Genomic DNA, 14,372 nt, shown 5'->3' with positions numbered 1-14,372 from the left:
CATTCTTGGACGCTCTTTGTAATGTAATACTGTAGCCCTTGTAGGTGAGGTGGGTGTCTTCTCGGAGGCATAGTGAAACAACCCCGTACTAAACAAAAGATTAGTATCCCATGTGTGATGTGTCCCATGAGAAACCATTCTTTCATGTATGTTTGGCCTTTCTCTCACATCAAACTCATATATATAGTCGTCTCCTACATACTCCTTTTGCGTACAGCAGCTTGTTCATGATCTCTCTCTCTCTCTCTCTCTCTCTCTCTGAGCTTCTGAACAGTTCCATCTTAGTTGTCTGGAGGGACAAATTAACTTTTTCTATTACAGCTCTAAATGACTGAAAACATGAGTATATCTGTGAATGGAAAATCTCAAGTGCCTCCTGGTTTCAGATTTCATCCAACTGAAGAGGAGCTCTTGCAGTACTACTTGAGGAGGAAGGTCTCCAATGAGAGGATTGATCTCGATGTCATCCGCGACGTTGATCTCAATAAGCTTGAGCCGTGGGATATACAAGGTACGTACATATATCAGACTACTAAAAGATTTGATGTTGGTGTTCAAATGTATTCATATGAAGTAATCCGAATTCTGATGTTGGTTTGCAGAGAAGTGTAAGATAGGAACGACGCCGCAAAATGATTGGTATTTCTTCAGCCACAAGGACAAGAAATACCCTACCGGAACTCGCACAAACCGTGCAACGGCTGCCGGGTTCTGGAAGGCCACAGGCCGTGATAAGATGATAAGCAGCAACTGCAGGCGGATCGGTATGAGGAAAACTCTTGTGTTCTACAAAGGCCGAGCTCCCCACGGCCAAAAGTCATATTGGATCATGCACGAGTATAGACTCGACGACACCACCACCAGCACAACTAGTGTAAGTCATTTAATTCAAACCTAGAATTCCAGTCCTCATGAGGACATGCATATTCAACTGTGGACTTCACAGACCTCAAGTCCACAGGCATGTCGAGTTTACACTCATAGACATATTAATTTATCGTTCTTGAACACTTTATTTTTGTAATAATTAGGTCTCGATCACTGTCGTGGGAGAGGCAGCAGAGGAGGGATGGGTGGTTTGCAGAATCTTCAAGAAGAAAAGTCTCCACAAAAGCTTGAGCAGTCCTATTATGAGCACTACTATTTCTACATCTATCACTGCAGAACTTACAAGAAGTTCAAGCCAACTGTTTGACGACGATGATCACGAGGGAGCCTTTGGGGAAATGCTTCAGTACATAGGAACAAAAACCTGCAAAAAAGAGATTAATGATTTTCATCCCCTTAACACAGGTATCAATAATCACATCAATGGCTACCATGATCATGACGATAGGTTCCTTAAACTTCCAAGCCTCGAGAGCCCAAACTCCACCAGCAGCCAGAACTATTACCAGCCAATTATCAATCGAGAAGACATGATCATACATCAGAATGAAGGAACTGTGATTAACCAGCATCTACGATTTCAGAACGTGGACGACTCTGCCAGCCTCACCAACTGGGCAGCACTTGATCGTTTGGTAGCTTCACAACTCAATGGCGGCCACGAAACCGGGTTGTCTAAGCAATTTGCTTGTTTAACTGAACCCACTAATATGAATGCATTTTGCAGTTTTACCACTGATAATGAACTCCAATTACCAAGTACATTACCATCTTCAACTTCGTCGAATTCATCCAGCAAATCATACCATGCCACCCTTCACGACTACAGCACCGACGAAACTGGTCTGTGGAGTACTTTTGCTGCATTGTCATCCTCCGATGCACTATGCCACGTGTCGAATGCTCATATATAACAGAACGCCTCGTTATACAATAATATATATAAGGAATATTACAACAATATAAGGATATTATCTATGTATTACTCCTTTATCCACAGACGAGTATAATTACAGCGCACTATTAGTAATGTGAGATATTGTGTTACATGATTGCTGATATCTGTAAGATAAATAAAGGTTATGTTTCAATGAGAATGGTCTAGTATTTGATTTCTTCCTGCGATTGTTAGTGCCTTTGTGGTACAGAGCGATCATGATTATCTCTTTCTAACTGCAATCATAGTTGTTCTAACTTTTCTATCTTCTAAGATGATCAATTAGGTGATATAAATGGACCATTTATACATAATCATTATCAGCAATTAATATCTTTAATCACGTGGCTTGTCGGTTTGTTTGAACTTAGAAGGAGCTAGGTGCCGAGTCCATGGCTCAACCAATTCGAGCACTATAAAGTATAAACTGATCATTGTGATTAATCAAGATTCAAAGGTTTGTGTTATCATAAAACCAGCTAACCCAGAGAGAGAGAGAGAGAGAGAGAGAGAACACGTTTTCATTCCTTTACGAAGTCACCTTAATTAAAAGGAATCGATTCATAGAGGTCGAAAGTTGAAACGCAAGCTTTACCGACTCGAGGAGAAATAGGCTCATTCATAGTCTAGACTGCCATAAACAAAAACAAAGTAGATCCTTCAGAGGTTCTAAATTGCTTACTCATATCCTTGGTGTTGATCGATCATGAGTATAGTAGATTGACAAACACGTCTCGATCGACAAACCATAAATCACAAAAAATTTAACTTAATAATTACTGGAAATACCAATCCTCAAAGGATATCACTTTGGAAAAGTAGATTGAAGGCCAACACTATAGAACCAATTCTCTGTAGGATTATACATCAATAAAGTCATCAACACAATGACATCAAATAATAGTCATGACTTATGAACACAAAAGACTACCATTAAAGATATTGCATAGTCAAATTTGTTTTATTATTATGTTAAGTAATTAGATTGTATGCTTAATTATTTGGGGTTTAGATTGATGTTGGATCCTCTAAATCTTTAGGCTACCTTCAGCAATAGCTAAATGGTGTTATAGGTACGTAGCTATATGCATGTGTGTGTGTGTATCATGCAATCATGCGCATATAGAACAGTGGGGGACATCTAAGTTATATGACAACTAAATTAAAGCGGAAAAATAGACATGATCGAGTAGATAAAGAGGCCGGAGAGGACTAGAAGCTCGGGTGACACGGCGGATCCAACCCGGGGTTTGCTTCAATATTCACTCCCAAATTTTCAATATATTAGTGCTAGTATATATATAATTAGATTATTAGCATATATTTCTCCATGACCGTATTTTTTTTCTTAAATCTCATAAAAAAATCTTTAAATATTTTCTTCTAATATTATTACTCTATGTATTTAATATGAAACTGCAAATATGAGCTATTAAGTTTCAATCTAATTAATTTGAGAAAAAATATTTGAGTATTTTAATTTGTCATCGAATTTTAGAATATTCTGCTACATTCATTGACACTTATTTAAAGACTTTTATAGATTTCAATGTTTATATGGTTATATATTGTACTGACAAAATTTTTGTTTTTACCTTCGGCCAATTTCAAACCCATCCTATATTCGGATCCTAGATTCGCCACTACTTAGGTGGTCGTCAAAGCAACCATGTACTGGGATTCTAGGCCATGCCACCAACCAATGGGTACGTACGACTACCAACCCTAATATCTGGAAGATAATGGTTTTTGAGCCTTATTTTTTCGAATGGCTATTCATGCTTTCTGCTTATTCATTGGTGTGGAGCTAATTATTTGCAGGCACGCATAGTCGCATACCACGCTTCTCAAAATCTTTATGTTTAATTTCTTTTTGTTCTTATACAAAGAAGAATCGATCGAGTTCTACTAAAAGGTTCATACTTTTGTTAATGCATACACATGACACTACTCACCTACATTAGACAAAACAAAGTGTAGAGGCTTATTAATTACTTGTCAATTGCTATATATCTGCTGCTTCCGGTAGAGGATCATATATCAATTGACCTACAGTTTCGTTACCTTTAAGTCTTTAACACATTACAATCCCGTACTTCTTGAAAAAATATTCATTCAAGTATCCTTGGTATCGTACATATCATATATATATATATATATATATATATATATATATATATATATATATATATATATATAAGACCTTCAATCTATGCAGCACAAGTAGATCGAACTTTCAGTTGTAAATCTACATACATATATGTGCAGGCGTTCTTGGTTACGGACGTCCGGACCATCCGGATTCGTCCATTTCGGCCACCGACGACGCGCAACGACAGCGCCGACCAGTACAGCCGCACTCCCCTGCTCTTGGCGCTCCACCTTGTGCCGGCCGGAGGTGCAGCGCCGGCCTACTCCTCCCGGAATCTGCAAATTTCTGGAAAATTCCCAAAAACTTGATTTTTCCAGAAATTTGCAGATTCCGGGAGGAGTAGGCCGGCGCTGGAGCTCCAGCCGGCACAGGGAGGAGCGTTGGGAGGAAGTGAGTGCGTTTGTGCTGGTCGGCGCCATCGTTGCGCGTCGCCGATGGCCGAAATGGTCCGAGGACGGTCCGGACCTTCGGAGCTGAGATTTTCTGCATATATGTGTTTGTTTAAGACGGACAAGTGTAGACGTAATTATCATGTATCTCTGCGTATCTCAACTGCTACTTAAACTAAACCCTGAGCTACGAGGTTCAACTGCTACTTAAACTAAAATTAAAACCCTGAACTACGAGGTTCACTGTCTCTTCCTTTGTCCACTTATATAGCTTTATGATCACAGGATATAACAGAACCTAATGGAGGGGCACCCCAGATATTATCATGACCATGATTACGTACTTCGGCAAAGACAAGGGCAGCAGAAAACGAAAGACAGAAGCACCAAGCATGATTAATTTATAATTATTATCATCACTAATCTCAAATGTGTGCACAATCTCATGATTAGCGCGCGGTATGTATAACCATTAGCGATGTATGTTATAGCTAGCTTCTGCGTTGATCATTGCACATACATATGTAATTTTAGGAGAGTCTATTATGTACAACTTCAAGCACGCACACCAGCAGTTGATATTAATGTTCCCGTTAAATAAGATTAACATCTGTTATACAAAGACCTAGAAGCATGTGCAAAAATATTCTTGAAAAGAAAAAACTATCCTACATATCTGCATGTGTCCTCTTCTTGGACTCCGCCCCATTAATTAAGAAATCAGTCACCAAATTTTATTTCCAATTTCATCTATTTTCTTGTTGACATTTGTTTATTTATGCAAGTAATGTAATTTTAGGACCAGGATTCTCTCATAATAAATTTTTTTCTAATATTGTCTAATAAACAAATCTTGGTCATCCATTGTAAATCAACAGCCAATATGAGTCTAATGGTTAAAAATTTCTCATACCCCTCTCTCACTTTATTCCTTCTCTCTATCTTTGTAGCATTTTCTCCCCTCTCAGCCCCAATAACTTTATATTCTACAAAATTAGATCGTGCTCTTTATCTTCCATCCCCATCGATGCCGCCACCTACCTTGTCGTTGCCGCATATCTCTTCCTTTCTCCATGAAATATACAGAGTTTTGGCGTGCTAATTTCATGAATAACAAACTAATTACATGACTAACACGGTGGACACGTCAGTTACTCGCATGTACCATTACAATGCTTTATATAATTTGATTTTGAAGAAAGATTGCAGCTCCAACTAAACCCAACCATAACGTCAAAGATATCCATAAAGATTGGCTTTTCTCCAATCCGATTGGGGGTCGCCATGAAGTCTTCAAATAGTCTTTGGATGATGGAGTCTGATTGGTTATTGTGGGGCTCCTTTGATCTTTGTTCTTGTATTTATCACTCTAAGTTCTAGCATAAATGCAGCACTCACGAAAATGAGAGATCGGCAGCGGCGACCAAAGGGGAAGGCGGCGGCGGCGACGATGGGGATGGAAGACAGAAAGGAGTAAATGGTGGATCTAATTTTGCAGAAAATAAAGTTGTTGGGGTAGAGAGAGAGAGAGAGAGAGAGAGAGAGAGAGAGAGAGAGAAGAAATTTTAACCATTGGGCTCATCTTGGCTGTTGATTTACAATGGAGGGCCAAGATTTGTCCATTAGACAATATTATAAAAAAAATCATTATGAGAAGATCATGATCCCGATTTTACTTAGTTAGATTTTTTTTTCATACAAGTCATGCATTTATTAAAGATATAAACATAAAAAATCAAAATTTTTCTTAATTAAGGCATTTTCTTTTATCAAATAGAGATTCTATTCTTTTATACCTCCTTACTTAGTAAACCTTTATTCTGCTTTTATAGATACCTAAAATACTATTTAGACCTCCAAAGTTTTTTCTAAAATGCCTATTATCTAATTTGATATATCAAATTATACTACTATCTATTAATTTCTTCCTATTCATTTATTATATACAACTCGAAAAATGCATAATAATCACACAAACTATCTTCTCGAATTAATTCGATCACTCTTTCACTTATTTTCTAAATTCATAATAAATTGGTAAATTATATTTTTCATTCATTGATAGTAATATCAACGTATATGTTTAACTTCTAATTAACGAGTTTTGTTCATCAACGTATATGAAATATTCTATCATTTAATAAACGAGTTTTATTTTTTTGGCTCAAACCGAAGTTTATGAGAAATTCTAGATAGTTATATATAGTTTATACATCAAATCGTCCACATTCAATTTGATGTTTATCAATTACACTAAAATTTTGACTAATGATGTTTATTAAAAAAAGAAGGTAATCAATTAAATTATTTAATGGAATTTTGACATCCCATTTTGGATTGTCTAGCAATAAATATAAATAATATCTACATTTGTATTTTATAATAGATTAGTAAAGAATTATTTTCCTTTTTATATTTTGATTGTTATATGTTTTTTAGTAATTTCATATGCATTGACTAAGTTAAAACTATCTAGAAAAAAAATTGAAGTCTAAATGTCATTTTAGAAGTTATGAATATCGAAAGTTACTCAATGCATTTTTGAAAAGTTTAATTATATTTAAGTATTGTTGTTTACGGAAGGAAATAATTTATAGCAAAAAGTAATGGGGTTGAAAATCAGATCAGCTGTGTGGAACCCAAGGCACCTACACCATCTTTTTAATCTTTTTTAATATATGTAAAAGTTAACGTTTAAGTTGACGTTAATAGACAAAGTTGACATAAATTTTTGTTTGGATGATTTGATTGGCTGACCTTAATTTTTAGTAATATAATATTGGGTGGTGTACCACCGAATCCTTTTCCGTAATTTTAGATATGTGCATATAAATTCTGAAATAAAACTTACTTCTGCCAGAATAATTCTATCAATTCTCATTATTGATCGATCATTGATTGGATAAATCGATTGACATCCTCTTGCTCCTAAATCCCAATCAAGCCCTACTTTTTTCCTTTCCTTGTTTGCTTTCTCATTTCGTTTAAAAAACGTGGTAATACAGTAGTCAAGCAAACGATTAAAAAATTTCTCATGAAGAAACTTTTGGAATTCTTATCATATTGGGGCTGTTTATATATCACTTCGTTCACAGTTCCCTGCAACTATAACACCAAAAGATTCTCTGGAGAAAAAAAGACTTTGACATCCATATTACAGTGGTAATGAAATTTAATTCTCTTCATTTTTATCATGTCTTCGGGTCAGTTTCACGAGAAACCGATTCAATGCACCTTTCGTTTTAATGTTGTATGCACACCAACTAATATGCATGTGACACGTGTTTTCTCTTTTTTTTAAGAACAGTTAAAAATTAAAAATTAATTATTTGCTTTAGATTTCTTTTTTGGCCCCATGTGCGTATAAATTCCGAAATAAAACTTACTTCGGCCAAAACAATTCTATCAATTCTCATTACTGATCGATCATTGATTGGATGAATCGATTGACATCCTCTTGCTCCCAAATCTCAATCAAGCCCTACTCTTTTCCTTTCCTTGTTTGCTTTCTCATTTCGTTTAAAAACGTGGTAATACAGTAGTCAAACAAACGATTAAAAAATTTCTCATGAAAAAACTTTCGGAATTCTTATCATATTGGGGTTGCTTATATATCACTTCGATCACATTTCCCCGCAACTATAACACCAAAAGATTATCTGGAGAAAAAAAGACTTCGACAACCATATTACAGTGGTAATGAAATTCAATTCTCTTCATTTTTATCATGTCTTCAAGTCAGTTTCATGAGAAACGGATTCAATGTACATTTTTTGTTCTAACGGTGCATGCACATTCATACACACCGACAAATATGCATGTGACATGTTTAGTGGCGGATCTATGATTGAAATGTCACTAAGGCTAACTTTATGCGAAACGTAAAATAACTTTTATTTGCGCGAGGCGCAAAAAAAAAATTTCTTCTTATATTAGGTATGTTGATATTTGTCATCAGAATGGAGCAGTTTCAAATTAATCTCTACACACCTATGTTTTATCTTTCATTATGTATCTATCTCGCCTGATGTTAATTAATAAACTTCACTACTTTGATTCTAATTTCCAAATAGGAAAATAAAATACTCAATATTTGATCATAGTCACCAGCCATTCTGTAACAGACAGTACATACTAACACCCAATTTCGATTCCAAATTTCCAATAATTCTATATCAATACTTTAACCAACAAACCCATATACCCAAAATCATAAATCATTCCAAATCAAATCAATAATTCTATAAGCTAAAATTTGATTCAATTTTGAAAGAGATTAGAGGAAAAGAGCTAAACTTGTGGACTAGTCCAGAGTTTCAGCGGCGCGCGCGGGGAAGTTGAGAACAGCGACGGGCAATGGCGAGTGGTGAGTGGTGAGTGGTGACATGCAGGCTTGAACAAGAACTCGAGAAGATGATTAGAAGAAGAGGGTGAAGAGCAGATCAACAGAAGCAGACGAGAAAGTCTTCATAGATTGAAAGAAGAAGACACGAAAGTGTGAGAGACGGAGAAAGGCCCGTGCTGATGTTTTAATTTTTTTTTTAAATAGAGGATTGAGTTTTTTTTTTCTGGGCTTCATTTTCACTTGGGTCCAACCCAGTCAAGCTCGAGCCCCCCTCTCTCGGTTCCTTCATTTGATTCATCTGAGCAGCACTGTGCTAATTGAAAAACGGGGTGGGTTATTCGAGAAGCTTGCCATAGAGAAGACCAGGGTGGTTGTGATTCTGATTTTGACTCGAAGAAATCAAAGAAAATGTCTCTACCTTGTAATTGAGTTATGTTGCATAATGACCAATTTTCAACATCCAATAGTATGTTCTCCTTTGATAGAAATTATTTAGAATGAAAGTTGCATCAAGGTGATGCAAGAGGAGGCACATCACAACGCACTAGAAGTGGACCAGTGGACATGGGTGATTGTGTTTTCTCAAGTGGCATGCGTGCATATCGAAGATCAATGCATGCATGCATCTCAGAGGCAATGGATGATGATCATTTTTTCTTGGCTGCATGATCATCTTCATCATATCATCATAAAAGATAAAACCCATATGAGATTTGGGTTCATGAAATGAGGGAACGAACGAGAGAGAAAGATAAAAAAATGGGTAAATTGGAAAACTGAATTGAAGTATTTATTTAATGTAAAAAGTTATATGCCACGTGTCATCACACCGGTAGAGTACCGAATACACTTTTCAGTTTCATGGCGGGAACCACATTTTCCCATCACTTTTTTCATGAAAATAATGCAATAATTTAAAACGATTAGAGACCTTTTATTCTACGACGTCTCATACGAATGATAATTCATACACAAACCAACTAGAAATTAGATTGGCTGATATTCAACGACGGAGTCTATTCAGCGCTTCAGCGGTGCTTGCGCACTGACAACACGTGGTTAGGCACGTGATTTCTTTTTAGGCCTTCCGTCTACCTCCGTCTGCCCTATTTTTTTGCAGAGCTCCGACCAAGCTCTCTATGTACTTCTCTACATGTTGGATCTGGGCAAGGAAGACCGTCTACCTTTGTTTGGTTATTCAAGAATCACAATTTTTGTCAAGAACAAAAAACAAATATGATGATATGAGATAAGATAAGATAAGATAAGATAGACAAACTCAATTCAATTTGCAGCAATAATTGCTCTTAGTTGACCACCATCCCAAGTTCTCTGGTATAAGAATCCAATCTCAGCAGCAATTTGAAATTGAAAATCATGGAAACCTTATCAATCTCTACCACAACAACACTTTTTCATGATCTCTGAAGCTTCAAAGATGAGCAGAATAACAACCAAATGTATTTACAAGACTATATAAAAGGAAGGAACCCAGAAATCATTGAGTTGCAACACTGATTGTTAACGCGAGAGTTTTCTTCCTTGTATTAGTATTATGAATCATAAGCTAGATATTCAGTATCCCACATTCGATTATTTGTTCATCTTCAAAGATCTATCAGACAAATAGATTGGTAGTCGTCGTCGGGCGGCGAGCCTCAATCTCGACGAGATCCTATGCACTCACCAACTTGGTGCCTCACCCAGAATCAATGGTACCTCCCTCCCTCCCTAGACCCAGTTTGCTATCCGTCGAATCAAGTCGCGTCTACTCCCTCCTTCTAATCTCATTACTTACTCTTATTTGCCTCATTCAGTCTTTAAAAAGATAACGGCGTAATGATCGAAAATGCCTCAATGTTCAAAAAGGCAAATGAATGGCTGTGATTGGTTCTTGGCATTAAAATATTCGCCGGTGACTGCACTCCTTGATGTATAGAATCCGTCACCCTTCTTCAAATTCAAATGCATGTATTGCTACCTTTGCAGTCAATTGGATTATCTGCATTAATTTCAAAACTGATAATGACCAAATAGAAATCTATACAATACTTTTGCATTTTGTATACAACAAATCTCAAAGATGCAGGAAATCAAAAGCAATTCAAAGAACTAAATGATAAATTAATCCACGTAAATAGCCTCAATCTTTTGATTTATAAACATGCAAGATCGATGACAAAGTTTAGATCGATATTGTAAGTACTACGTACAATATACAATAGAACGGGTTCTAATTAACATACAATACCAATCTTAAACGATGTTTACTGCTCTGTAGCTTGCCGTGGGGAAAAAATATCCAAATGCGACGAGGGAAATTTAATTTGGAAAAAAAGGTCGAACCCAAAGACTTAATTAACTAGCTGTCGCTGGATTGTATGTGTATAGAGTATAGACTTGCATAGGAAATTAGAAATTAACTAACCAGTTAAAACAACTTATTTTAACTGGCCGACAGGCTCCACCAGATAACAACTCTACAGTTATATAGAGTTTGCCATCACGTTATTCACGTACACTCTCTAGGTATAAAATGGTTGTTTTATAGGACTCAGCTGGTTGATCCTTCATTTTGTAGGACTTTGAAATATCCCAAGTTCATCATGATGAATAATGGGGCAGCCAGAAGTAATGTCAGTTTAGACCAAATTATAATTACAAATTAGGATAAATTCCTCCTATGATAATTGATGTTTGGCTACTTGGATAATTTAGTACCTGATATATGAAAACGGACAATTTGGTACCTAAAGTTCTCAAATTTAGGCCATTTTGATACTTATGTCAATTTTGACCATATTTTCAGGGTTATTTCCATCATTATATCTCTACTTTACTTCATTTTTTCATAATACCTTCAAATTGCCTCTATATTATCACTAAAAGTTTGATAACTCATCCACTTAGTATTTGTGATGATTTACGTATATAATTTTCATAATGTAGCTATCAATCTAAACTAATTTTAATTATAAGTAATTTAAAAAAAATATCTTTTAATAAAAATTTACAATTGCATAAAGGCATTTTATTTCCTTTGTAAAAAATAATTAGGATACAATAAGTATATTAAGAAAAAAATTATTTTCGATTTATGCGAAGTATATGCTAAGTGGAGTAGATATATAAATTTAATTATCTCCAAAGAGAGGCAATTATAGGAAGAAATGAAGAAAATGTGAATTTAATGAGTTTATGGCTAGAATGACGAAAATAACCCTAAAAATATGATCAAAATTGATAGAAGTACCAAAATGGCTTAAAAATTAGAACTTCATGTACCAAATTGTCCAAGTAACCATACTTTAAGTACTATATGAGGAATTAACCCTACAACTTATCGGGTACTAGTCATATATGGAAGGGGCGGAACTAGAATTTAGAGTTAGGGGGGCCTAATTTAAAATTTTCGTTGTTTGGACCCCTTCACACATGAAGGTAGAGGTGGCAAATGGGTTGGGCCGGTTCATTTTAAACGGGCCAAAATTGTGTCCATCCCGTGTTCGAGCCGACTCATTTTCTCAACTTTTAAGCCTGACCCGGCCCGGCTCACGACCTAAGCTCATGTCGGGTCAACAAGCGGGGCGGCCAGACCAATTTGCATTATAAGACACAATTAATATATAAAAATTGTATAATTAGAATATTTATTTCATATAACTATTTTAGAATAGTAAAATAAATAAAATACTACAACACATTTGATAATCTTATTTCTAAAATATTACATATGTCAAAACTATGATTTTTTATCACTACTTTGATGATATTTGTGACATAATGTAATTAAAATAATGAAATACTTAAGAGATTTATATTTAAAATGTCTAATATTCAATTCTCATTATTATAATTGTTTAAAATTTGTATAAATAATACAAAATTATGTGTTTAACGGACTGATCATGAATTTATTGTGTAGGAGCCGTGTCTAGCCCAAAACGAGTTCGGGCCAAACCAAACCTATAGACTAAAATATCTAGACTCAGTCACACCAATTACAATAGCATACTTGATTCGAGCCGAGCCAAGTTGAACCAGACCGCTAATAAATTCAGACCGTGCCGGGTTAATTTTTAGTGGGCTGGTCTCACACCAGATTCGGACTTTTTGGCTCACTTGCCACTTGAAGGTAGTTCTGCCCTGGTGAATGTGGGGTATCGCAGCGAGTTGTTACGTCTAGATCAATCTGAAAAATAGCAAGGAGAGCACATAAAAGAAAGCCAATTTCCAGAAGATAATGATATATTTCTGAGAGGGGTCAGCTCTAGAAAGCCGGATTGCTTTTCTGAAAAATAAGGCAGATAGATGGAGAATCAAATGTCAAAGGACATGAGTGGACATCGAGTTGATGGCATTTTAAGGTGTGGGGAAAATCAAGCTGATAATGCCATTTAATAAGTTAATTCCTTGGATCGATCCACATAATTAAATAATTATGTTTGTTCTGCGAGTGTTTTCTTTGATTTCGTTTGGATACATATATTCTTGTATCAGTGTATCACTAACTCCGAGGCGACAACAAAACATGAGGTTTATTTGATGAGTTTGACGATTTATCCAAGAGTTTTTTTCACCAACAGTCCCTCAATTCTGGTGTACCTACCAATGTGATACCTCAACTCTTAATCGTACCAATGTGATACCCAGACTCTAGTATTGCTATCATTGAAGTACTTCCGTCAGTTTTTTTCAACTTTTCCGTTATCTTGGTGACGTGGCAAGTACGTGAGGCCCACAAAGAGGGTTAAAAGACAAAATTAACCTCATCTGAGAGGAACAATGTTTTTCCCGCCCTTTACCTTGAGAAAGACACCTAACAATTCCAATTTTGGCGCCAATTTTCACTCCCTACTCCTTAATTTGTGTCTCTTATCTAAACTAAAGAACTATCACCAACCAGTCGACCACAATCTGATAAAACCTAGATCAATCTCATTTTCTATTTTTACCCTAGCACTTGTTAAACTAACAGAATAAATATAGAAATTTATATGGAACATCTCATTTCCACAATCTCATAAGAATATAGAAACACATAACTTAACGAAATTCAACTACATGTACCATTAGTTCTTACAAGCAAAAATCATGGCAGATCAACATAAAAGGTGGCAACTAATGGTACTTAAACATGTATTTGAATTTCGTTAAGTTATGTGTTTCTATATTCTTATGAGATTGTGGAAATGAGATGTTCCATATAAATTTCTATATTTATTCTGTTAGTTTAACAAGTGCTAGGGTAAAAATAGAAAATAAGATTGATCTAGGTTTTATCAGATTGTGGTCGACTGGTTGGCGGTAGTTATTTAGTTTAGATAAGAGACAAATTAAGGAGTAGGGAGGGAAAATTGGCGCCAAAATTGGAATTGTTGGGTGTCTTTCTCAAGGTAAAGGGCGGGAAAAACATTGCTCCTCTCAGATGAGGTTAATTTTGTCTTTTAACCCTCTTTGTGGGCCTCACGTACTTGCCACGTCACCAAGATAACGGAAAAGTTGAAAAAAACTGACGGAAGTACTTCAATGATAGCAATACTAGAGTCTGGGTATCACATTGGTACGATTAAGAGTTGAGGTATCACATTGGTAGGTACACCAGAATTGAGGGACTGTTGGTGAAAAAAACTCTTTATCCAAATTCCTTTTCAACTTGGA

The 14,372-nt window shown here is 35.8% G+C and overlaps 1 protein-coding gene across 1 annotated transcript; it reads left to right on the top strand.

Annotated features, from left to right (window-relative positions):
* The first annotated feature begins 323 nt into the window (after positions 1–323).
* Positions 324–1,802, top strand: LOC126802743 (NAC domain-containing protein 43). Its single transcript, XM_050530426.1, has 3 exons — positions 324–511; positions 603–874; positions 1,032–1,802. Exons 1-3 carry the CDS (start codon positions 328–330, stop codon positions 1,800–1,802), a joined length of 1,227 nt encoding a protein of 408 aa, XP_050386383.1. The 5' UTR covers positions 324–327.
* Positions 1,803–14,372: the final 12,570 nt, after the last annotated feature.

This window comes from Argentina anserina, chromosome 7 (genome assembly GCF_933775445.1).
Source record: "Argentina anserina chromosome 7, drPotAnse1.1, whole genome shotgun sequence".
Classification (NCBI taxonomy): Eukaryota; Viridiplantae; Streptophyta; class Magnoliopsida; order Rosales; family Rosaceae; genus Argentina; species Argentina anserina.
The sequence above is the reverse complement of the archived record's forward strand: the minus strand, read 5'-3'. Positions and strand labels throughout refer to the sequence as shown.